Below are 27,070 nucleotides of genomic sequence, written 5' to 3' on the forward strand. Positions count from 1 at the left end.
TTGAATCTGAGGTTTAGTATTTGTAAGCTTTACATGATGGCAAGAATAAAAGAACTGGGTCTGTATTGTTAACTTTCAGAACAGCACACTCATTTTTGAGAAAAAAGCTAACCCCAAAGAATTTTGTCTGAAATCTTCAGAAATCTGGCAACTTAAAAATAGTATTTTCTATTATAGTATTAGTTGTTATAATCATGGCTGTTTCTTCTGTGCTATTTTACAAAGCTCTAAACTATTTACCACTGAAGTATTGTGACTTTTTGTTATGACTCACGATATACTGATCTATTCTGTGACATGCCATATTCTGGGACATTTTTTAGGAAGTTCTGGAACATAATGATTATAGCTGTGACTGACCATGGTTCTGTAGGGACAGAAAACTTAGATTGTAGTGGAAATCATGTAATTAATATTATTCAGATATATAAAGGATTAAAATTTCTCATACTTGATACCTAAATGATAATGTGCTTGTTTTAGCCAGGAGAAACTGAGAAAGGACAAGAGTCAGGCTCAATAAAGGTCTTGCAGATGGCTGCCAGAAGACCCATGAGAGATTTTATTGGATTAGGAGACTGTGATAAGACTACTCAGGATGCCATGCTGAACTTCAGCTTCTATCTGACTGCTGGAGACATGGATGAGGCCTTCAAATCCATCAAGCTGATAAAAAGGTACCGTATGCATTTGTATGCATTTATTTATGAGTACAGCTTATTTTCATTACATTTGTATGAAATTCTGATCCTCTTGATTTAAACTGTTTATTTGATTTCACTTTCTCTTTCATTTTCAGAAAGATGAAATATCTTTATCTTAGATGCATTTACTGTATACTCATTCTTTGTCTACAACACATTGTAAACTGTATTGATCCTTTTTTACTAAATGGGGAGAATGAATAATATTATAATGTGTCTAGAAAAAAATCCCACATTATCACTAGAAGAGAATGAACATTCACAACTTTATTATACATCTAAAATAATCACAGTAATACCAAGTATTACGAATTTATTGACCACATAGATGATTTTTAAATTTAAATGTACATTATTATAATACGGATATTGCAATATTAGAAGAAATAATATAATGTCTTTTAAATATTCCAATAGTTTAATTTTAAAAAACCCTGCAATTAATCATAGCATGTTGTTTCTAGAAAAGATAGAGCTTTTCCAGAAAGTAATGCAGGCAAATGAATACAAGTTTTAGTTGGTTTTTACAAACCTACTGTTAGAAGAAACTCTTTGTCAGCATTGATGTATTCTATACTGATAGTCTAGAACAACACAATTGTTCTGGAGCATCAGTCTCTGCAGAGTGTTGCTGACTTTGAACATGATGCAGAGTAGCAATTGGAGGTGAGTTTCTTATTGCATCAGAACTGAGTTTGAGAACAGAACTCAAGAGCCAGCTTGATTATCACATTTTAAGTGTGGCAGAGTATGGAAATAATAGTAAAGAAGAGAAGCAGTGTACTCAGCTGGGAGCAACACAAAAATCCTAAACAATTTATGACTTTCACAGCTCACGTTCACAGCTCAGTCCTTCAAATCTGTCGGTAATTGTACTCTGAGTAGCATCTGCAGACAGCTTTTAAACATCAGCCATTGTATGTAGTTCCTGTATCTTAAGGATTTTTGCATAATGGTTTTTGACCTGTTGGCTTTTCTTCCTGAAAGTTGCACGTGCAAGCCTTGTGAACCCTTGGGTTTGTCAGGGTCAGGCTAATAAACATCATGTCTAATTCTGAAGGTGCTAATTATTTTCATTTTGCTATTATATGAAGTGACTAGGCAGGTCTTTTACCTTATCGCAAAGTCCTGTATTTGTCTTATTTTCCAGTTTGGGTGATTGAGTGGCAGGTACTCTCCCAGTATTCTGTGATTCTCTGAGCATTGTTAGGCAGAGCTGGTTTCCTAACATATCACTCTAGTCTAGAAATGGCATGTCAAATGTTAAAGCGAGCTGGGAAGAAATTTATTTGGGCTGAAATACAGGTTCTTAATAATAATTTCCAGTAAAGTAAATTATTAGTATCTACGATTATTAGGGAGTCCAGGTAGCCACATTTTGTAGATATTTGCCCACAGTATAACGCTGAAGTAGATTTTCAGCACCATGTATGGCCTGTTTTAGCTGCATACCCATTTAATTTTTAAAGGCATTTCTATCTAGATACAGAAAAAATGTCATAGAATATCCAGAGCTGGAAGGGACCTATGAGGATCATCGAGTCCAACTACTATAGGATAAGCGCAAACCTCTCTCTTAGGATACAAAAGCAGTATCTAATAAAACAGAGGTTAATTCTGCAGTCCCTTACTTTACAATTAGAATGGTTAGAGTTGTAGTTTTTGCTTTGTGCTGTATCGTGAAAGCAGGTGTTACAGTTGATGAGAAGTTCCTTGAAGAAGGGTGGGTGAATGGGATAGAAGACTATAAAGAGCCAAGAAATGTAGACAGCTGTTAAAAATTGTCACTTATTCTACAGTGAGTTTTCTGCTTTCTCAGGTTGCCTGTTAACTCCAAAGTGACTGATTGTCACTGGTCTCCCATAGTTTTTTATATCATTAAGGGAGCAAGATAACTTTATCCAGACAGAAAATGTTAGGTTGCCTCTTTTTATTGTCTTATTGCATACGCTGTCTGCTACAGCTGAACCCTGCTGACATGTAGCTGTGATGCTGTCAGGATTCTGACAATCCAATTCTGTGCTGTACAGCAGATGAAGAGGGCAATATAATATATATAAAATTATATGTTTTATACATATATATATAGATGGAGCCCATCCAAATAGTAATTGAGGGCCTCTGCCCACAAGAGTGAGCTTTGTGATGTCCTTCAACCCTTACTTTTAAATTATAGCATATATTTATAGAAAACACCAATACAGATCTCCTTGGAGATCTTCCCTGTTCCAAGTCCATGCTTTCAGCATGGTGACTCGACATAGTCATTTTCCAGGCCACGGCGAAACCGAGCCGTCAGGGTACGGCTAATGACAATGACCCGTGGTGCCATGCAGTCCTCACGCCTATGAAGGATGTTCCATATGAGGATGGCAGCTGCCAGTGTGGCCAAAAGACAGGCTCCGATGTTCAGGTAACAAGACCACGAGAGGTTGGTGTACGGTCCAATGCGGTAGAAAGTCACCAATCCAATAACCAGGACAAAACCTGCAAAAAGTGTGAGATTTTTTTTTTAATGAGTTACTCTCGAATTCCTATAATGGCAAGGTGACACAACCCCAATGGTCATGAATCTGTAAAGCCTTTCCCTTCTTACTACAATATGCCGTATGTGTTCTTTAACTCATGTAAACATGATGGTACATGCAAAGACTGGATACCTAAAAAGCAGTTTTAATGATTAGTTTACACCTACTGACTCTGGTTTAAATTTCTTACTCCCACGTTATTCCTGCTTTGCTGGAGTTCAAGTTACATCCCCCCCCTCCCAGGTCTCTTATCCTATGCAAATAACCTCTTTCTTATTCCTGTTGCCTTCACAGAAAACACATACACTAATGATAATGATTTTTGTTTGTTTAGAATATAGTGAGTTTATTCTCAGATTTTGAAATGTTTATTTAAGGCAAGCCACTATAGTTAAATGCAAAAATGAATAACTGAGTGTGTTCATAGAAGGGAGGGGGGGAAAGAAGGTGAAACAAATGGGACCTAATGGTTCTGATTTCTCTATGGTGGCAAGTGTTATGAGAGGATAAAAACCAGGCTTTTGAGATCTTTAGAAAAAGATGAAAAATACAGTGAAGATGAAAGATGCAAGTTGGAAATGAAATGCAAGTAGGAGGAAAAAAATCAGTCATCACTCAAATAGGCACGACACTTATTATTCTGAGAGTCATTGTGAAATCTGAATATTCCTGATAAATGGATATAATATGAGTATTAATTTGGGATATGTCTGGCATTGTTACTGTTCTAATGTCTGCCTAGATGGTAGTTTCTAACTCAGTTGCTTGCTACACCTTCTCCTACAGTAGCATGGTCCCACAGACAGCATATACCAGAGATGACTCGAAGTAAGACATTTCTCCTGAAGGATACATGAGAAAATAGATTCTTACATTAGGAACAGGTCTTTACTGCTATTTTTCCAATCTATAATAGCATTTGCTGTGAAGGAAGACTAAAAGACTATGGATGAGCTTTAAGTTGTTGAGTTAGTTTTAAGGACAGCAACTGACATAATTCCTTGATTATTATTTTTTTTTTTTCAGCAATATTCTCTGAGGCATCATGAATTCTAGCAGTTATTTAATTGTTCATTTGTAACTAAACTGAACAAGTTTCGTGTGGGAAAATTGTAGCCACACGGAACACAGTTACAGAAATCACCAACTTGTCAAATAATTGTGTGTTAGTGCTCCAAGGAAAGCTGTGGGCTTCTTGGATTCCCTGTGAAAATGTACGAGAACTGGAAAAGAGGAGGCCATTCTAACTTTAGCTGTGTTGGAGATGGGGGCTTAATTAATAATTAATTAATATGTATTCGTAAGTATACAAGTTAGAAAGTTGCTTCTTGGTTCTTGTTTGATAAAATACTGAGCTATGGTTGGGGTAGAAAAATTGTGAAGTGCTTGACAAGTTTAAATCTTTTCTTTTTTTTTTTTCAGTAATAACTGCTGGACAGCATGCTGTGTATCAGATTATGCGTGCTTTTTTTTTTTTTTTTTTAAATCTCAGTTTCTTGAATCCAGACATGTTATCGACGTCCTTGAACTGTAGAAGGTATATCATCTGTCTTTGAAGGAGTCAGTGTTTCTGAATATTCATGGGCTTTATCTCATCATGCGAAAGTAGAAGCGTTCTTTCCTTCATGCAGTGAAAATCCTCACTGAAGCTTATTTGTTGTTAGGGTATTCACAAAATGCTACTTTTGTATCCGAAGCTAGTTGGTTGTGCTCTTCCTTTTCTGTGAAGCTTCCTTGAACTGCTTTTGAATTACTAATGACTTTGCTGTTCGGTGTTATCTGGGTCTTATACAACTTTTTCTTTACTGTTTACAGTAATGGTGTATAAGAAGGTAATCACAGCTGCGAAACAAAACTGTTGTGACTCGTTTTCAGTGCAATACATTCAACACTGCGTTCTTCCTCTGGAGTTCAATTTCTCCTTAGGCACATAGTTGAGGGGACAGGTGAAGACCAGATCCTGTATTTGTGGAACACCAACACCAGTTGCTCTTCTACAGGTTGTAATCCACTTTTCAAAGGGTGATAGGTACCATTTGTCTCATATAAAGACAGGAAGCCGAGAGAAAGGGAGGTTGGTTGTACTTCCTATGGCCAAGTTGTAGACCTGTTCCTTTTCTTCCTGGTTTAAAATTCTCAGAGGAAGGAGGGTATTGAGGTACAAAACAAAAGACTCATCTTACTGAAGAATCTGCCTGGCGCATGGCAGATGTTTGCCATCAGTTTTCCTCTTGAGTTTTCATTTCAGTTCATGTTTCACAGGGAATTCCCCCAGAAGGTAAGTATTTAAAAACAAAACAAGGTAATGCAAATCATATAGCCTGTCAGAGGCACTGGCTAGACTTGAAATAGCTTAATTCACATTCATTTTTAAAGTTAAATTTAATACTACTACTTAAGGAGGAAGGAGCTTTGAAGCCACGCTGTGTGCATCAGTGGCCACTTATAAATACCGCTAAGGACCAGTTATACTTCTTAATAACAGTCCACTGTATGCTATCATGCAGTATTTGTCGCATGCTTTCTTGGCAGCAGGAGCTAGGTTCGAGATCACCAGTTACATGGAGTAACCCTGATATGCCGTGTCTTGCAGCTTAAAGCCCAGTTATTGATTTGCAACTGCTGCCTTCCCCACTTCAGGTTTACAGGTATTTACTGGTCCATCTAACCTAGGTAAATAATGGTTGATCAGCACTTCCAGTTTCCTTACTGGAAGTCACATCTTCTTGTGCAAGCCTGCTGGGAAAAAATGTCAGAGTTCCTGGTGTGTGTGAGCTCTGCTCCCTTGGGCACGAGTTTGCCCCATTCTTTGCTCACTTTGATAAGGCAAGCAGCAGTCTATGCACACTCCTTTATGGCACTACAGAGGTAAATAAATGCTACAGGCATGCTTTCAAGATTTAAACCTTTTCTTTTCCCCAAACACCTTTTTCCTCCTTATGTATCACTTACAGCAATTGCCGTCCTGAATGACAGCACATCTCTGCTAGATGGGCCAACCTCATGAACATCCTTCCATCTGATGGAGAAATTATCCACCAGAAAAAAGGACTAAGGTTTACTTACAGACCCCAAAATAAAACTATTTATGCTAGCAAGACTATTTCCCGTCACAGGCCTTTTTCCCTAACCCTAGATCAGATGATCAGCCAGTGGTGCAACAGGCTTCCTCTTCTCTTGCAGTTTTGTGCCAGTGTCTGAGCAGGAGGGAACTGGGAGGTAATCAGTTTCAGAGCTCCCTGACTTGGCAGATATCAGGAGTGAGTCAGTTACTGGGGCTCTTGAGTGAAAAACATAGGATCTGTATTCTGACTTTGCCACAGGCTAGACAGGAACTGGCAGTTAAGAGAGAAAAAGCATGACTGAGGTGGGAGTGTTGGAAGCACATTACCCCAGAGTGTTTCCACAATTATTCAGGGAAAGTAGACTTTTATTTTGTTGGGCCTCTTATATAGCTATATCCAAGGAGTGCTCTGTTTTGCCAGATTGATGGATAAAACCTCACAAATAATTACATGAACATGCCGTGTTCACAAATCCTAGGGCACTGAAGCAATAATAACCGGTTTCTGTATTGAAAGGGAATGAAACTGAAGTTTGACTAACATTTTATTTTTTACTAACACAACTATAACAAAGTATTTTCATGGGGTTGTTATCTTCTGCTTTGTGTACTGTGCTAGTTATTAGTGTAGCTTTGACAACGTTTTACATGTAATTTGTTGCCTTGAATATTTCTGAATATACACGCAGTGTATCACTTGTGAAAATTTGGTGTAGGTAAAATTCAGCGCCTACTGGTGGTTGTGTGATATGGGCATAACGCAGTTGTTAATGTAACTATGCCAATGCAGAATTCGGCACTGATTTGAGAAAGGCTTATTTGTATTGGCACACTTTTAACCATGCACTAAGAATAGCTTCTCTGTCTCCCTGATTGCAGTGACTAAAGTGATTGCAGTGATTTTCACTTTAGATAAATATTTGTAATATTGAACAACAGTGTCTGAATTAAATTTCAATGTTCCAATAAAATACTTGGAGGAAAACAGTTATTGCCTTCCCAGGCTATTTCCCACAGGTAACTTCTACTAAAAATAACCAGAAAATTGCTCTACTCGCCATAAATCTTTTTTTTTCTTAATTCATGATATACTTTTATTCCCTTCTACAATTGCAGCATCTACTGTGTGATATGTTTAAAGACACTTTTTAATCCATTATAATCTTTTGTTCTACAAAGCATCTCAGTATTGAAAAAGGGAGGGGATGAAAAAGTGAGAGTCATGGATTGCAAAGGACTTTTCCTATGGGAAAGCAGTTAAAGTATCTGTTAGAACGGTGTCACTTCTTGCTACTTATTTTAAGAGTTGTGGATAGGAAACATTTCTTTAATACTCAGTTTAGTTATGAGAATATTAATTTTTTTCTAGGTTAATTTCATTTCTGTTGGGTAGCCGTGACAGGACTTTGAGATGCATGGCTGAATTTCCCTGTATTAATTTAATTGGAAAGAAGCATGTGTCAATCAGCTTCAGGTCACTTACTGTGTATTGTCTAAAGTCTGCACAGAGGCCAGATCTCTACGAAAAGTCCTGATGAGATTACTTAAAGTACTTTATTTTCCCATAGAGCTGCTGTTTATCTCTGGTTGTTTCCCATCGGTAGCAAAACAAGCCTGAACAGGGGGTGCTTTTCCGCTGGGGAAGGAAACAGATAACAAATTCACTAGGAAGACTTTTGGTTGGGACAGTAGTTGACCGTGTTGGAGGGGGTGGGTTTAGGAGAATGCTGCTTTTTGAACTTACATTTTACATCTGTGTACTGAACTTCCTGTTCGACTGTAGCTGGCTGTAAGCCAACTACAGATTTTTAATATTTTACAAGAACTTTCTTAGTCGCTTTCTACTTGTGATGTTTTTTTCCAGACGCACCTTGATTTGCATAGATCTTATTACAACACTGATACTGCAGTCTTAGAAGTCTCCATTGTTTTTTTGGGGGGATTGGTAGAAAGTCTGTATCAGGAACAGTGTTAATTTGCCTCAGGAAGTACAATCTCATCCCCCAGCTCCCTGCTCTGCCAGAGAGCACACAGTGGGCTAATTTATCTGGATGAAAAAGCCAGCTTAGTAGGTCAGTGCGAGAAGGGTTTATAATCCTTGTCTTTACAGCTTGTCCCATAGGATGACTTTCTCTGCCAGGAGGAGGGAGAAGGAAAATAGAGCAGCCAGGCTGTTGTTCACATTTTGCAAACGACCCTTGTGCTGTAAAAACGGTGAACAGGGAGGGGAATGCTTAACTCCCTTCTCTACATACCCAGCAAACCTTTACGGGGAATGGTTTAGCTGCTGGGAATCGCGAGCTTAGATAAGCTGCTTGTAGAATTTCAGTTTTATTTATCAAAGTGAGCTAGATTCCCAAAGTTCAATTGCTGGAGGAATCAATGTAAATGATTAATCAGTTAATACCTTTCCCTGGATCATCTTGGCACAAAACAGTTGTTAGAGTGTGAGGCAGCTGCAGTGCTTCTGTGATACTTCTGTGCTCTTCGTAGTACCAGCCTGACAGCTGTAGATGTATGCTTGTTTTGGCTTACAATGTCCCAAGGACTTGAGTAGACTTTGAATTTTTATTTGGATATTGTTGAGTACAATAAAAGCTCCCAAGGATTTTGGTAAAATGTAACATCTCCTAGGAATTACACAAGTTATGAGTAGCAAAGCTTCTCGGGGCAATTGTGGTATTCTTTGAATTTGTCAGTTCATCTTTGTAACCCTGTAAGGCTGAGAGACTTGTTGTAAGAGAATGATTTCTACTTTGTTAGTGGAAAAGGAGGTGCAGACCACTGTTTAAGAATTGTAGGTCTACTGACAGTGAACTTTCTTTTCCTAGCTACATTCTGGAGATTTCCATAAATGTAATGCCAGTCCTTGAACTGAAGGTTGAAAAGCATTCCCTATGAATTAGACATAATTTCTGTTGGCCATCTGTTTAAATAAGGATAAACGTGCAGGCTTGCAGACCAAAAGTTAGCTGCAAAGACTGTTTGGCACCTGTGAAGCACTGGCAGTTTGAGTCAATGGAAGTTCTGCTTTTGGTCTAAGTAGATCGTGTGTCAGACACAGGTGAGAGCTCTTGTCAGGTGGGGAAAAAAGGAAGAAAAGCAAACTGCAGAGAGAAGCAGTCATTGACCAGTGATCCTCCCAGAAATGTTAGTGATGGTAATTTGTCTTTAACGATGAGCTGTTTTCATGCGTTTTTCAAGAGTTCTGTCCTCTCCATCTTCTGAGGCATCAAAGGATAAACAGGAGTTTAACTTTGGCTCTAGCTAAATGACTCAAGTTGAAACTTTTTAGCAGGCATCTTCATAAACAGTAAAATCAGTACTTGAGTTGAACATATTTCATATGCTTCTTTCTGCATTACTGCATTATTTCTAACAGTCATAGCATGCATGCCTTATACTTGCATATTTATCGGTAATATATTATTACCATATTTTGAGTTAGAATGCGCCCTTGATGTTGAGATGTCAAAACAGATTGTCTGCTACTCAAATCTGTATTTAGACGTGAAGAATACAGGCGGGCCATTTTCCTGCTGCAGTTGAAGAGTTCAACACAGTCCTTGTGAGATACTGCCCTTCCTAGCTTGCTGGTTCAGCTGTTCATGTGACCCATCAGTCAAAGCAAGCAGGATAGTCTTCCATGTTTTAAGATCTTTCATTTTGCAGATATATGAAAGCAAGACCACTTTGAGATTTCCAATCCACATAAAGAACATGCAAGTTTGGTGTTGAGGTAAAATAAGTGAGAAATAAAAAAAGCATTTACCGCAAATCAAGCAGTCAGCTTCTTTCTTTTTGTTATGATTTTTAGGTTTAGTATCATTTATTTGCTTCCTTTTCAGGAAGTGTTAGGCTGGAGCTCCATAGATCTCCTCATAAAACAGATCTGGCTTGAGGGTGTTGTGAAGGAAAAAGGTGGAAGGAAGTAATACAGAAATCAGGATCATGTTGCTATCACAATTATAGTCAGCTATATTCTCCAATGGCTGCTTTGCTCTTCTGTGCTGCATTAAGATTTTCTGGACATCAACAGAGCTAAAGTTGTAATACCCAGAAGGAAAGGAGACAGTAAATAAGGTAAATGGTTTAAAGTGGTGTTGGTTTTAAGGCTTAATAGCACAGACATAAGAGTGTGTATGAACTCAGGTTTCCTGTGATTTGTTAGGGGTCTAGAGTGAAATACACTGGCAGATGGTAAACACAGCAGAAGTTGCAGTGCAAGGCTTGAAATTCAAAAGAGGTAAAATTGTAACTTATTTGGCTGTAAATGGCAAGCTCAGTAGGAACACAAAAGGTTGTAATCTTCAGGATATCAGGTATTAAAGTAATTTAATGCTGAAAAGTAATTGGAAGGAATATTAACCATTATTATTCAGACTTATTCCAGTCTTGGACTTCCAGAAACTAGGATGAGATCTAATGTTATCCCAGACTGTTATCCCTACCTGTTTCTAACACTTCCCTCTGAAGTCTAATATTCACCATTGTACAAGATAGGAGACTTGGCTAGAATACATTAGGTCTGATCTAGTCTGGTAGGTGACTGCTTGCAGTAATTTAATGTTGTCTGAAGTGCTCTTTATTCCCTGTCCTGTTGGTATGGGTTTCCCTTCACAACTACTCATTGGATCCTCATCTTATATTCAGCACATTGAGTTTTTAACAGTTCCTTGGGGAAAAAAAAAATCAAAAACCCTCTAGAGAGAAATTTCTGAGCATTGACACAAAATTCCACATACAACACTGGTTCCATTTTTCACCACATTGCTTTTCCAAAGCAAACAGTTTGCTTTCCTGTTAACTGGGAGGTGTGAGGTTGTGGAGCTTTGGAGCTGTGCGAATCCCATTGCTCTCCCAGGAGCAACACTGTTTGCTCTCTTCTTTCCTTCCTCTTTGCTTCCTGGGGCTTTTATCTTCTGTCAAAGGTCTGTCCTTTTTGAATGATTGTCAAATATTTGTGCAGGTTGTAGAAGTGAAAAAGCAGGGGAGCCTGCAGTCATCACAAGCTCTTGTGGGATAAAACGTGGTTGATTAGAACTTGTGATAGAGTTTGGAAGATGATACTTGGTACGTGTAGTTTTCTAAAACAGAAAGGACTTTTGTTCAGACTACAGGAAACTGTAATGAAACCCACACATTTGGAAAAGAAAAAAACAGGAGCTGGATGCCTGGTTTTTAAGTATGTGGCAGGATGACATCTGAAAGTGTAATGAATAGGAATCGCCCAGACAATACTCAAATATTTAATAAGATCCAAGTATGTACATTCTATGATCTTGACGGTCTTTATAAAATCACTGAATAATCTAGGTTTTTAATATTGTTCTTCTCAAACAAATGATCTGTCTGCACTAAAATATAACCTCATGTACACTATGGCTTTATCCCTTAAAATACCATCCCTTCTCCATTTTACTCAATGTGTAGGGAAAGCAGGCTTTTTAACATGACCAAAATTCATTGAATTAAAGTTTAGTGAAAGCAGAGAGTCTTTCCCAGAAATTTAATCTGTAGCTGCTTACTGTTAAATGAGAGTTAGCTTGTTTAAGAAGAGTCAAATCAGCTCTTTGAACCAAGTAGCCTGAATGCTGAATGTGATCAGCCAGAACGCAGCTTCCTGAGAAGTGGTGACAGAAGACTGCACTATAATATAAATGAAGTAGGGTGGAGCTTCACCATGATTTAACTTGGGCTGTTTCATGAACAAAGTACTTTAAATAATCCATTCTCTTCTGATGCCTTGCTGTACTTTGAAAATGGACGGGAGATTACCAGCTTGGAATGGAGGCTCAGAAGTGAAGTGTTACCCATGGCTTACAGGGCAAGAGGCAGTCAACTTTCTTCCACTTCATTAAAAAAAACAAACAAACAAACAAACATGGTGTCCTAGATGTAGCAGCAGTTATTCGTGGGAGATACAGAAACGTTGGACTTGCTCACAATTTTCACATTTTGTCTGGTATCAGACAAATAACATATTAACCATTATGTGTAAAATGTTGTGTGCGCTCAGTCTGAGGGATTTGTTTGACGGGGCTGATTTTTTGGCCAGTTTGAGTGGCCTGACATTCCAAAGCACATCTTTCTTTCTGAAAGAGGAAAAAGCCTCTTCTGTCAGTGCAAGCTGTACTCTGAACTGTCTGTCCTGTGAAGACAACCCTTACTGCCTGAGGGCAGTCGCAGTTCACACACCACTGTCCTGGCAAATTACAGAGGTTTCAAAGAAGTCAACTTTATACTGGGATAAGGGCAGATATTGTGACTACTTTTTTAGTTTGTTTGGTGTTTTTTTTTCTTTTTTTTTTCAAAATTTCTATCCCTAAAGCTGGTAGTTCTGGATGTCTGTAACGAGTTTGTTTTAACATAAAATTCTCATTAAGCTAATGAGATGTAAAATTGAAGCTGTGTTACTGACTGCAGGGCAGAAAACCATCTAATGACAGCAAAGGAGAGCATGCCATAATTGTAAAGTATGGGGGGAGAGCTAACCACCAAAGTCATTGCATCATTTCTGCAGATGGGAGAGCTTTGATTCACGCGGCATGACGTCTTTCTTTGTAGCTGTCATGAGCTGCCAGATCCATCTCCTCACACCTTTTGAACACAGACAAGCAGATGAACTTCTTGATTCAACAACTTCTTCAGCCATTCTCATTAGTGTTTTGCTAATCATTCTGGCTCTGGCTTTCTTCCCTTCTCCCCTCCCAGCACTGGGGATTTCAAGGTTCAGCTTGCATAACAGGTAATAGCAGGCATTTCCTTCTCCTGTGTCGGGATATCCTGGCGCCCTTCAGTCTCTCTCTGACTGTGTTTAAAACAGACTCCAGCACAGGAAAAAAAAAAAGTCTAAAATTAGCAGCCTCGATAGAATAAAGGCACAGGGCTGTCCACTGTGCTGTTTGTCAATGAAACAACAAATCTAAACAGGGCCAGAATGCATTTCCTCTGTGAAAAACAGACATGTTGAGTTTGGGGGAGGATGGGAGGGAGGGAAGAGTAAAGCCAGCATTGCACCTGAAGATCAAGGAGAGCTATGCAAAAGGTATCCAGAATTGTAAAAGTCCATAGCATACATGAGACTGGAGGGAGGCTTTATTACGGTGAGGCTACATATCTGGGTTTTGGTTTTACTGAACTGATGCCTGGGGATCTTGCTGCACCTGGAATCTGGATCAGCTGCTTTGAGTGTTACAGAACCTCTGTTACACCAGTCTTCTCTTATTTGACGTTCAGGTTCATCCGTACCGGGTGGTTATTGCTGTGGGAACCATATTTAAATAACCTGGCCTAGATGCTGGTCTTGCAGCAGGGTAAACTGTGGATCTCAGATTTTTATCATTGTAAATATTCAATGGTCTTAAAATTCAATTTTGACTTTTTATAAGTGTTACTTAATTATAACCTGTTAGTTACGTTGATAACAATGTATGTCTTAAATATGATCTTGTAAACAGTCTGAGCGTTCCACTCCATTAATCACAGTTTCATACATGGATAGTTTATAGGATTGGACTTGGTATAATAAATCCTGAGTGACTTTATGTAATAAAGATTCTTGCCATTGCTCTTAATAAGATACCATGATAAAACCATTTCCTCTTTTCCTCGGTCATTTCTGTATAGTCCTCATCTACGAGAATTACTGTGGGGAGTTTTATTTATGACTGTCACTGTTGCAAGTTGACTCCAACTTTCTTTGCTAGATTGTAAGACATCTCTCTATCAAAACCCAGCCGATCACGACTGAGTAAAATTCAGTTACCTGAAAGCAAATAATAGTGTTTCAGGAAAACTCCTGAAATACGTTCTGCCATTCTGCTATGTTTTCAAACAGCTGCTTTGATATATTTTGCTCTGCTAACCTACGGGATTATGCTGCATTGATTTCATTTCTTTTAGGCTTGTGTTCCTGGTTTCAGAGGAAATAATAATGGCTTGTTTTTCTAGGCTGGCAGAAGACTCATTCTGATATTTCCAACATAAAAGCTTCTATTCATGTAATGCAGAATCACATGGGGAGAGCTTTTAAGAGACAATAAGCTTACTTTTAGATTTAGGCCTTTTTGCTATGCTTTATCACTTGAAAGATTTTTGAAGTAAGAAACTCTTTTTTTCCTGGTTTTAATAGGTATGAAGTGTTTTTTTCCATCAGAAAAAAAAAAAAAAAAAGTGTACTTACTGGCAAGCTGGAACACAGCAGCTATGGCCTCCTCCCACCACTGGGTATCCTGAGATATGATGGGTATCTCCACTAGTCCCAGGACGAAGATGAGCTGGCCAGCAGTCAGAGCAACAGTAGCAATGAGGTTACAGGCACGCATCATGTCAAACTGCACTAGGGAAACATAAGAAGAAAGTCTAAAGTTAAAATGATTAAAAAAAAATAAAGGGGGCAGGGAGGCGGTGTTTCAAATCCTGGCTAAGCAGGTATGTAAAATGTATTCCACAGAAAATGTTTCTCAAATACTGTTCCCACTCCTGGCAATCCCTTACTCTTAACTATATTTCCTGTGGTCTGATTAGGGGCAGATTTTCTTTAGGATGTGTTGAATATTTTCTTTAGTTAAACAGTACCCTATAACTGTTGCTTCAGAGCAAAACAATCTCATATGAAGCAAGTAGCTAATTTTGAAGAACAGCCTGCCGAAAGCGTTTGGTTTCTGCCCTGTGAAGATTCTACATGTAAGTAGTAGCCAGAATTGTTTAGGGCAGGAACTGTCCTTTTGTTCTGCATTTGTATGGCACTGATTGAAATGGAACCTTTGTTCATGGTTTGGGTTTTCAAGGCTCTAAGACAATCATACCACAGGGAAAAAAAAAATAATCTGTAACACTTGAAATATTTCACCTAGTCCAACTGGATTGTCCTGAAACATTTTGTGGACTAACACTAACTTATTGCTGGTTTAAGAGATGCTAATAATAGAACTTCATATAGAGAATTCTTAACTTTTCCTTCTTTTAACATTTAACTAATCTTTTGGACACACTGCAAAGACCATCGTATGTTACGCCCCCTGTGTAACAAAGGAGAGATTTACATTGAAAGATGTCAGTGCTTGACAGTTCCAAATGAGGTGTTCTTGTGCCATTTACATGTGAAAGAAGTTACATGACTTCATATATTTATAAATATTAAATATAAAGAACAAATGCAGAAATAATTATAGACATAAATACCTCGAGTCTTGGATAGAAACTTGATTCAGCTGGGTGCTGAATCGAATATATTCATTGCAAAGTTTGGTACTTTTAGTCAGGTTTTTTTCCTACTTTTCCTGTTAACCTGGTGGATGTCCTGTTTTCATCCTTTTCCTTCCTCTCTAGCAAAAGGTAGGTTTTGTAAATATCATTGTGCCAGTTCAACATCTCTTGCTAATATGTTGTTGCTATTCTGAAACAGAAGTAGCTCAATGTGTAAGTCGTGTGTTAGAAAAGGAAAGGCTCAAGACATGAATTGTCATGTGATTTTTCAAAAGCAACTTAAGTGTTTATGATTGAATTTAGGTGCACTAACCACCAGAATTATATTTTCTGGAGAACTGTAAACAAAAATGACTTCTCAGTTAGATAGCTTTGCCTAGGGACTTTTTGTATTTTGGCAGCAGGATTTGTGGATTTCAGTGTCTCCAAAACTTATGATGCATTTTTCCTTTTTACAGAATGACTTGGTGATGTCTTTGTTCCTATTGCCCATTGCTGTGCAGTAAAGCTTTGTAAAATTTGTTGCGCTAGCTTGTTTGTGGTAAGGTAGGCGTATTCCACCTTACATTTATTGGAACAGTCCATGACTGAGGAGCTGATGCCTAAGAAAGCAGGCAGAAGTGGAGAAGGAGAAAAAGGTTTGGAGTCAAAGTTTAAATTTTGATCTCTTCTGTTGTTTGATTAAGACTTAATTCATGTTTTCCAAGTGCTTAGATATTTTCCCTCTTTGCCACCCTATTTCTTTAGCTAAGGACTGAAGTAAATTCCTGATCCTCTAAGGAGACTGCCAAGAAGTGCAAAAAAACAAAACTTGATATCAGCAAGAGTAAATTTCATAGTGGTAATCATTCAGTCCAGTCTTACTGTTGTGAACCATAAAAATTAGTTTAATCTTTATTTTCTCTTCATAGTTCATTTTTAGCTCCTAGTCTTGTAAGAAACAACTCATGATTTAATTAAGATACATAGTCCATTAAACATTTTCATATTGAATAAAGTCTTAAGATGATAAAGTTGGTTTTGTTTTTCCTAGTGAGTTCATTTCTGACCAGAGAAGAGAATTATTTCATTCAAAATCAATTTGCTTGAAGTATCTTAACTTTCAAAGTTGCCCTTTGTAGCAGTAAATGATTCTGATTCTATGATTCCAACTTTTGTCATGTTCAACATTTATAGCTCATGGTGGCTGACTGTGAAATCATGTTTGGAAGCCTGCTGAGCTTTGTAAATATCAGCAAAATCGTGAGCATTAGGAGTATTCTGCATTTCCACTTAAATGGATTTCTGTAATACTTCAAGGATTGGTACTTTCTGAAGTGAAAATTAATTACTTTTAAATGAGAAATATACTAGAAATAGCAGGCTTACAGCCATTATTATAAAAGTACTTGCATTTGTGACAGAGCTATCTATGGGGTCAGATACAAAAAATACTTGGTTCACAGCCATAGGGAATTCTGTTGCCTTTCTGCATGGTGTATGCATGCATTAGAAAACAAAGCAAACAAACAAACAGGGGGTTCTAAAGCTTATCACAGAAATATGTACTGCCCCTTGTCATAGAAACATATTTGTCTTTACTGTTATTCATATTGTCTTTTCAGTGTAACAAGGGTAAATTCTCTTGCCTTTGCCATAAGTATTTCTAGCACACTAAAACAGCAAGTTTTATTTTGACTAACTCAACTGCTTTCAACAAAATTTGTTGTAATTTAGTCTTTAAATAATAGTTGGGTGATCGCTGTCCTGTTGCTGTTGGAGTGCATTGGATGTGTAACATCTTTCTTTGCATGAACGGCAGATTTAGGGGTGCTTTTTCAACTCGCACCCACTGCTGTTTGGAGCTGCAGAAATACAACTAACAGTTTAGATAGCTGTTGCCTTTATCCAAAATGGTCGTACATGGAAAATATGGGAGCGGAGGGCGAAAGAGGAGAGAGGGCTACTGACAAAATTAACAGTGTACAACTCTTAAAAGCTCCCTTTTTTTCTCAGTGGAACTTGCTGACTTGTCTGAGTCTGGATCTGCCCCTCGTGTTTGCTGTGCTTAATCAGTCATTGTACTTCGCATGTTGTCATCTCAGCACATGATAATTCTGTTTTGTGCACGTGCAACCCTGACCTGAGCTGCAAATGAAACCCAGCTACCCACCCAGCCACTGCACCATCCAAAAAGGTGGTAGTTCTGGAAAGCACCTATGCCTGCGTTTTATTGAGGACAACCAAAAAAAGTGGACAATGCTGGTCAAGGACGGGAATTAAGCATGCAAATGAAAAGCATTTCTTCAGAGCCTGCACCCAAAGGCTTAAAAGATGTAAAACACGCTGAGGAAGGCAAGGCCACAAGGCTGGTTTTGCTCTTGAGTGACCAGTCAATTCAGGAATAAATAGCTCTTATCTTTCAAAATATTTGCTTTTATTGCATTTTTTTTTTGTAAGAGCTGTGAAATTTGGTGTTTGTCTGTGTGTCTTTAGTCTGTCTGTTGATATTTTAATTTTTATGCAAAGCGAAAATTCCTCAGCAGCCAGCTGCAGCCCGTTCCAATGGGTTTTCTATAATTAGTATGAATGTAGAGTAGTCTGTTTGACCATGTCAAATGTTCTGCTTCATTTACAGTAATTGTGATCCCACTACAGCCTCCCATGTCCATTACAAACTCTCATTCTGCAGAATGATTTGTACATGCCACCATATGTGAGAACGAGAAGTTCATAGTGGTTGTGTGCACAAGTACGGGTGGTATTTGTATGAACGATTAGCTTCTAGAATCTATCATCTAAGACTGTCATGATGGCATAGGTACTTTGGACGTACAACTTTTTTGTTTTGAACTTGTTAATGTCACTTGTCTCCTGAAGTTTAACCGTCAAAAGCCTTTCCTATAGCTAGAAGTGGATGCTTCTAGCAGAATAGAGCTGGACACCGCCAGGTGTATTTTTCCGTGCCTTCCTTCACCTCCCTTAAAACGTGGTTTAGCTGTTGAGAAATGGAAAGGGATAGACACAGAATGGCTTCAATGCTCTCTGGAGCTGTTGTTAAGCATTACAAAGTGCTGGTCTCTGACTTCTTCCTTTTGGAAGCGCATCTGGATCCCAGTATGCTTTGAGAAGTAATTAAGTCATGGTCAGGGATTCTGGCTGTGTTTCTTGTACAGGTGGGTAGTTACAGGCACTGTCTAATGAATTCTGCTTTGTTTAATACAGTTACCAGTCAAGGGTCAAAACCCAAACTCCAGGGATGAGACCAATTCCAATTCCCCATTGCCTTGCTCATTTCCTTGACCAGAATTATCCATCTGGATTAGGAATGCTGATTTGACTTTAATTGCAAGCAGCAGTTTTGTTTTATGTTACATGATAGCACCCAGGTTATTTGTGCTTTGCAGAAGTAGGTTAGTCATATTGAAGAGTAATTTGCAGTGTTTTAGAATAATAAGAAGGATGATCTCATTGAAAAATCATGTTATGCTAATTGCTGAAAGCGTGAGGTTTTCTTCCCCTATTCTGTCTGCGGGAATTCAAGCTTTTGACTGATTAAAGCACAATGTATGAATGAAGGAAAATAAGCAGCCCAAGATAACTTAGTAGTTTAAAACTTCCCCTGTGAAATAGCACTTTCAAAAATTTAGTGCAAACTTCAGTACATCTTCTGCAGCTTCCTAAGTCACCAGCCGTGGAAAGAGATGCTGACCACAGTTTCACTCCCTATGTGGGGCACAGTATCATATCTGAAGTTATTACCATGACTGCACAATTTACTGCATGGCATCAAAGCTGTAGGAGATGACTCTGAGTGTGCTATTATCCTAGTCCTATTTTCCATGATTTTAAATCTAAACATCTGTTTAAACTTTAGCTATTAGAAGTTCATTATGCATAGCTGAAGTATACTGCCATCTTAGGCTGCTGCTGTCACTGTATCCATACTGTAGGATATTCTTTTCTTGAGGAAATTTCCTTCTTATGTCTAGTGATTTTATATATATATATATATATATATATATATATATATAAATGGTTACTTTAGTTGCATTTAACTTCAGTTTTCTTTTAATCTCAAAAATTACACTTTTTGGTATCTATTTAAAAATTATTTCAACTGACTAATACTTTTTAATCCTTTTTAAAAAACTATCATTATATATTATTATTATATTAACTTTTAAAAAATTATTCAGTTATTTTTCGTTGTTAGCATAAAAGGGCAAACTTTATAGGATTTCTACTGGTGATCACTTTTTTATGGTTCTATGATTTATTGATTATTCAGTGAGTCACTGACTATACATACTAAAATGTATCTGTCTTCATAAATCTTCAGTGTTTGTGCATGTCTATTCTGGAAAGGAGGATAAAGCCTGCCTTGCTCTTCTAAAATTGTTCTAGTCTTCTAATTAGGGATAGAACTATCAATGCTTCCTGTCCCTAAGCTGCTTCACTGCTTTTTGTAAGAGCCTGTTTTCAGTTGCTCATAGCTTTGCTAGACTTCATCTTCTTGGGCTGGGTGTCTGCAGGCTGAGATCATGTGCTGCTTCTGGTACAGTTTAATCTAAGTAGGCTAAGTGATTAGATTTTCGCAGATGTAATCAAGGCATTCTGAGTACATGGTTTTCATCCGGAACTTGACGTTTTGTTAACGTGTTAGCCTGAGAAGGGATGCATCTCTTGCTGTTCCTAAGAAATTCACTCCAGGAGGTAGTCTTAGAAGTTTTAGTACACGTTTGCTTAACAGAACTCTAGCTGACAAATCTGCTGAAAGCTCAAGAGTGCTAGGTATATTCATCACATATTACCTTTACTGAGCTCATAGCTGTCACAGAGCAGGGGATATGCCAAAAAAAATTGACTACGGTCTTCTCATGTGTTCAGCTGAGCTTCTAGGAATCCACTACGTTACCAGGCACTGGAGCTGAGGGCAGAGTTAGTTCTTTTCAAGCTCTGAGTCCTCGCTCTGTGGGTCTGGTGAATTCCATTTCCTACTCCTGCCCTAGGTAAGCCGTTAAAAAGTAGCTGTCTGCTATGTCTGGGCTTTATCTAAAGGTTTGAAGTCTGCATATGATTCGAGTTAGGGTTAGCACTTGCTTCTGTATAGTGGTGGTGTTCTTCAGCCTTCCTGAGTTGATTTAAAAATCCTTGTTATACAGACTTCAGAAATGCAAAGCCAAGCATCCAAACATTAGGAGAAGCCAGCAGAGTACATGCTTGCATGAGTGGGATTACAGTTTTTTCTCGGGAGCTTTGATTCATTCAGTGCATGAAAGTACAGCGCAAAAAAAGCTGAATGGGTGCTATGTAAACAGCCTCTCTTTGGCTTCTGTCTTGCTGACTGTTGTGTACGGTCTTGCAACAAAGCTGAATTCTGTGCTGGAGAACTCAGTTCTGTATTTTGTAAGAAACACTGATTTATCATTCTAAAAAATCTACCCAAATTTTTGGCAACTAATTTTGTGTTCCTCTTGTTTTGGATGTCAGCATTGTCACCAAAGGTCAGATGGGGATGAAGTCTCCACAGCTCACATGGAAATCAGCTGGAGCTGTGCCTTGAGTTTCAAGAGCACCATGAACATGCAGAGTATTCTGTTGCTGGATGGATGTCTTGCAAATTAGAAGTCAGTTATTTGACTTGGTTTCATCTCCTAGATATTTTTCTGAAGTGTGCAGTTTATGATCTTGTGGTAAAAATTTAAAAAATATATAATCTGTGGAAAATGGGAAAATGCCTTCTGCCTCGCTTCCATTTTTTCCCCACTTACAAAATTATTTTAAAAAAAGGAGGGGGGGGAAGGGGAGGAGGGGACCAAGTAGTTTGGCACAATTGAATGTTTGATGTTGCAGTTGGACTTGATGACCTTTATAGCTCTCTTCCAACTGAACTCTTCCATGTAACAGTTTAGTGAAATCTTAGGTGCATTGGAACTTTAGGATTGAGCTCATCTGAGCTTGTATTTCCTATTTGAATATTAAGTTTAAAAGGTGTATAAATCTTTTTTTGGTGGAGAAAGGAAGAATTTTGGTTTTGGAGTGAAGGCATCTGCATCAACTATTTTCAGTGTAAATTATGTTTAAGTTTTCTTAAATTTCTTAACTTTTCAGACAGAACATTAAGAATGCGCCTATATAAGGATCAGTTCTAACAGACAAGGCTCTTATATAACTCCTCTTGAGATATTGGTTGAATACATGTTATGACAGTTCTGCATGGTTATAAACATCAGTGGATTGGTTATAAACATTTGTGTTGGTGGCTGTAATAAAGGTACTTAATGTGAAATGTTTGGAAGCTCCTTAGCCACTTACCCTCCTAAAGCTTTAAATGAATTCAAAGCCTCAGTAGTGAGGGTAATGAAATAATGATTTCTCTGATATTTGTGAAACATGTGAAGATAACTGTATTGCAATGTTAATTATCCCAAATTAGCCTGAATCCCAAGAAGTTTGTGAATGAGTCAACCAAGAATGTGGCATCTCTGCCCACAGCAGGGAAGATTAAAGTAGATGATGTTTACGGTCCTTTCCATCCCAAGCCACTTTTATGAGTCTATGAAGTTTCTAACTTTATACAAAAAAAGAAAAAAAGTATACAACATAGGAAAATCATGTTAAAATGAACATTCAGTCTAAGGAGAGTAGGTGTCTTAAAATTTGCCTCCAGAAAGATTACATATTGGCCTCCACTGTTACAATTTTGTGATTTCAATTATTTGAATGTTGATCATATTGCAGATGTTAGGAAGGGAAATCACAAGCCTGGAGCTCCCAGCTGCCTGCATGGACTGCATCTCTGTGTAACAGCCTCAGCAGCTTACTGGGCAGCCTTTGGCTATTTTTGTTCTCATGGTAGCTGTGTTCTCCCAGTGCAGTGTGCCTCCTTTCTTCATCTGTATATGTTGAAAAATTAATATGCATCTGTAACACACTCAGCTGCTGGACGCAGACTGGTTTCTGTACAGCCAAACTTTGCAGAAATTCCTAGTGGACAGTGGCATTCTCTAAATTGCTGCCGATGTGAACAACTGTCAGCTCGTTGTTCCCACACAGAGCAGCATCCTGACTTAGTCACTGCACTTCACAATGCAAGTGTTTGCATAAATCATACGTTGAGGCTGGACAGGTGTTTATATTTAGCCCTTACAGGAGTCACGTAGTCATTCGTGACCCTGTGCCTCTCCCTGTCACTGGTTATTCTGTTTGTAAGGACTACAAGTATCGTACTCTGGGCATCTCCCTGTAGTTGAAATAAGCATCCCACTGTTGGGATTTTCATTCAGTTCACCTGGAACCCTGAAGAACCAAGCAAGGTTGTAAATCATTTTAAATGCTTCCCTATTCCTGCAGTTCCACGCTGTTTGTAGCGTTCTTCGGACAGAAAGGAACAGAGTGTGACTGTTGCTAATGAATAAATCAGCTCCATCTGTCCACCCAGTCTGTAGCACTGCAGGGCTTAAGGGCATAGCTGTACTGTGCAGCGGGATAAAAAACAGCTAAGCTGATTTCAGGTAATCTGGTGTGTTCACACAGTGCAATGCAGCGTTACCAGCCTGGTGTTGGGCCAGGATGTAGGTTACGGGGGCTGTGCAGGTCTGGTTTGCTCTGACAAAAATTCCTGAGACATGCTGTCTGACATAGTTCTTACTGTGTGCATGCTTCTACTACGCTTATGAAGGGTTAAGAAATGTAGACAAGAGCCAAACTGCGTGGCCTAATCTTCTGAGTATTTGTAATATCTCTGGAACAATCTCTGTAACCTTTGGCAAGTTTCCTTGCCCTCACACAGATGACAGAAGTGTTAGGCTACCTGGCTAAGATTCCTTGGAGTGTTTTGAAGAGGGAATATGCCATCTGAGTTCAGTAAAAGCCTTCAGTTTTGCATCATCTAGTGGCTTGTCCATGTTAGAAAAACTTCGATTGGTATCCTCATAACTGGGCTCTGATTCTCAGCATAAACAACAATTTCTGATCTGACAGACTGGTGCCACTGAAATGGAGTTCTCACCCATCAGCACACCTGCATCACTCAGCTTGTGCTACGAGCAGTACTTGCTGGACTCGCAGTACCACAGCTTAATCCAACAGAGGAATAACCAAGCAAAAAAGCAAACACACTAAAAAATTCCACTCTAAACCTGTTTCCTTGCTGTTAGCCACGTGAATTGGTTCACAGAAGCTTTTTAGTATCACAGATGGTTGAAGGAAGGGTGCAGGAACTATGGCAAGAAGGGAGGTAAAGGAAGAAGTGGATAAAGGAAGGGGGGAGATCAGACCCTTCTGCCAGGAGCAGTAATGTTTTAGCTTGAATGGAGTTGAAGTACTTCCCCCTGCAACCTCAGTCACCCACATTTCTTTCATGTTGTTCTTTGTTGAAATCATTCACATTGTTTAATTTCCATCTCATTTTATAGTATCACTGACTACTCTCCCTGGATTTCTTTCTTTCCTGTTTCTAATATAGTATGGATATAACATAATACAACATAGCTCTGTCCTCTGAAAAGGGGTTTTGCCAATGATTTCGGTGGGAGAAAGAGCAGGCCCTTAAGTTGTATTCAGTGAAAAATAGGTTCTAAGACTTCCCTGCCAGTAATTGAGCCTACTTGCAGTAGCATATTTAGTGGACTGTTATTTATGTGGTACTTGTACAGGAGTCATCAGTATATGCAAAAGCTAATTCTCAAAAATACTAAACCTTAACTCTTTGAGGACGGAGTTCAAAAAGTTGTTTATATATATGTATTTATATACACACATGTGTCATTATTAACTGACAGATGAGGACTGCTATATATACATTACTTAAATAATATGTGATTTTGTATTAAAGAACTTATTTAAAATGATGAAACCATGGCTGCAGAATTGGGCCCATAATAAGCATACTATCCATGGAAACATGTCTTTTTTTTCCTCATTCTTTGTTTCCTCATTAGATTGTCATGGTACAGCTGTAGAGGTGAGATTTTCTTTTAAATGCTGTAGAGACTGAAAATTTGACTTGTGCTTACTCTTTGCTTTCAGATTAAATAGTGAATGGATGCTTGATGAAACGAGTCATTGGGTTTCAAAGTCCTTCTTTAACATTTGAAGAGCTTTTCTTGGTGTCAGTGTAATCATGTCCCCAAAAGAATTCTCTGTAATTGTCACTTTTAAATTTAAAAATTGCCTATCACATTTTGGTTCTATTTGACGTAAGAAATTGCTATATGCAAATTGCAAATAACTTGCTGTATGCAAAAATGCATACAATTTTGCTATGAAACTAGTTTTTCTATGCCTATCTTTATAGTACCACCCATCTTTTGAACCGTGCGTAGCAAGAAATACAAGTTTGCAGATTTTAAATGCTGCAGGAGCCAAATTCAATATGCAGGAGCTTATTCTAGCTGTTAGATAAAGACCATGTACTTTTAAAATTCATTAATTGTATGCATGCTTTTCAAGTTAGAACATGGCTTATAAATAATAATTGGGGCAGTGATTAGAGTAACGAAGTTACAGGTAGACATTAAGGAATTTTTTGAACAGTCTAAACCTATTTGTGATGATTTGATATTGCATAAGTTCTTTTAGTTAAGCTGGAAGTCATGTTTAAGCATTTATAACAGTTTTTAGCACATGTGAAAAAAACTTACTGCACTTTTTTTTTTTTTTTTTTGGAAAACATGATGTGGTGTGGGCCCACAGTAAAGCTTTTTTTAAATTTTTTTAAAGAAATTCCTCTCATATTTTTGTTTAGTCTCCAGAGGGATATAAGAGACTTAAAGGAGGAACAGAGTATTTTGTTCTTTCTCTGCTTTTCAAACCATGAAAAAAAAAAAAAAATCACTTCCTTGAAGGATTCATTTAAAGCACTGTTTGATTTGCCTGAATGAACAAACCCCAAGGCACTGCTGTGCTCAAAACCCTTGTCTGTTATCAGCTTGTTTAGATGCCTGCATAGAAGCCAGCTGCTGAAAGCACAGGCTTTCAGTGGAGAAAAGTTCTTGGAGTTAGCCATAGTTAAACCAAGGTGTCAGAGATGAACACAAGTATTCCAAGCATAATTCTGCTCTAGTTTAATGAGAATAGGGTCACACCCTTCACATCATTAATATAAGGGGCACTTTTTTTATTGCTCAACTTTGTAATTCTGCAAATCGGCTTACAGATTTGATCTTAACCATTTTTAAACAGCTCAGTTTAAGCTATATGTATTCTTAAGATCCCACGAGTCTGAATTTGCAAGTGAGAAATGTGTCATGCTTAATGATTTTCATATGATTAATCTTAAGAGGTGTTTAGAATCGGATGGTTAACATTGATCACAGAGAGCTACATGGATGTTCTGCTTAGGCTATACATTCCTCATGACCTAGTACAACGTATCAATGACAATCTAGTAGAAGCAGAGAAGTCAAGAAATTGAACTTACGTTTGACAGTGCTACGAGACTCCTGGAACCCCGCTGATTCTGAACCCCAGCCCAGGGCTTCACACTCGCGCTCCTCCCCTTGCCCATGCCTGGTGCTTGCACCTCCTTTGCTCTTTTCTGCCAGCCAGCACATCTTCCAGAGCCCCACGCTGCGCTTACGCCCATCTTCCAGGGTCTGGTATACCCAGTTAGGAGTAAAGGCAGCTGCGTTGTTCAGAATAAGTGAGACCAGGGCTACCAACACAGCTGTGGCTACCAGTTTCTGGACAGTCATATCTGACTGTCAGCTCACTGCCAGTCTCTATTTGCAGAAGACACAAGGTCTCAGTCAGCTCCAGCACATTGAAATTGGACTTGAAATGGAGGCAGCTTCAATATGATGTTATGAATGGCTAGAGGACATCACCGTTCATTCTCAAAGTCAACTCCAGAGGTGTTTCTGATCAAGCAAATGAGAATTTTGTGAGGTAGATAGAATTCCATAAAATAAAAGAACACAAAAGAGCTTTTTTTAGGTTTCTCCGTCCTTCCCGGCTTTGGCTTATCCACCTTCTTGCACTTTGATAAGCAATGCCAGTCCTGTGATGAACTGGAAGATAGGGACTTCCATTCCTTGTGAGACAAAATTCCTTGTGAGGCAAATGGAGGAGGACTCCAGTCTTGAAGCAGAAGAGCCTGAACTGCTGCTGGGGCGAGGGAGGGAGAGCTGCTTGCCAGCAGCGTGCCTCAGCTCTCAAGAGCAACTGTGCAGAGCGCGGATTCCTCCGAGTCAAAGAGCTCCAAAAGCCTTTTCCAGATGCAAACTTCAAAATATCCCTCGAACAGCGGCAAATGTCATTCTCAAATTGCAGCTGAACTCCACGTGAATGCTTTCATCCCAAAGAATTATGAAAGTTTGGTGTATCCTGAGGAATTTGCTCTGCTGTGTCCCTCTGAACGCCTGACTGCAAGTGGCAGGGACCAGAGGACGGGCTGCTGTGAGGAAAAGGTCTGCAGCCCCCCCCCCTTCCCCCAGCTCAGAGGAAATGGCTGTTTTTGTGGCTGTTTTTGGTGAGCCTCAGGGCGTAGTCGGCTGCAACAAACAGAGCCGCTGCCACAGCAGTCAAACATTAACAGGATGTGTTTCCTGAAAGGAAAAGACTATGGAGACTTCTAAAGT

General features: G+C 38.7%; 2 protein-coding genes across 2 annotated transcripts in view; one reads left to right on the plus strand and one right to left on the minus strand.

Moving 5' to 3' along the window:
- The window catches only part of IFT140 (intraflagellar transport 140), a 69,831-nt gene that overhangs the window by 24,212 nt on the left and 18,549 nt on the right, over positions 1 to 27,070 (plus strand). The window contains exon 17 of the mRNA XM_038186737.2: positions 484 to 677. Within this exon, the coding sequence (XP_038042665.2) occupies positions 484 to 677 (194 nt within the window). The remainder of the gene's footprint in view (positions 1 to 483; positions 678 to 27,070) is intronic.
- Positions 954 to 27,048, minus strand: TMEM204 (transmembrane protein 204). The gene is made up of 3 exons (XM_027469574.3): positions 25,912 to 27,048; positions 14,482 to 14,637; positions 954 to 3,191 (listed from the first exon to the last, which is right to left on the minus strand). The coding sequence occupies exons 1-3, from the start codon at positions 26,183 to 26,185 to the stop codon at positions 2,947 to 2,949; spliced, it is 675 nt and encodes a 224-aa protein (XP_027325375.1). The 5' UTR covers positions 26,186 to 27,048; the 3' UTR covers positions 954 to 2,946.

Source organism: Anas platyrhynchos, chromosome 15, assembly GCF_047663525.1.
Source record: "Anas platyrhynchos isolate ZD024472 breed Pekin duck chromosome 15, IASCAAS_PekinDuck_T2T, whole genome shotgun sequence".
Lineage (NCBI taxonomy): Eukaryota > Metazoa > Chordata > Aves > Anseriformes > Anatidae > Anas > Anas platyrhynchos.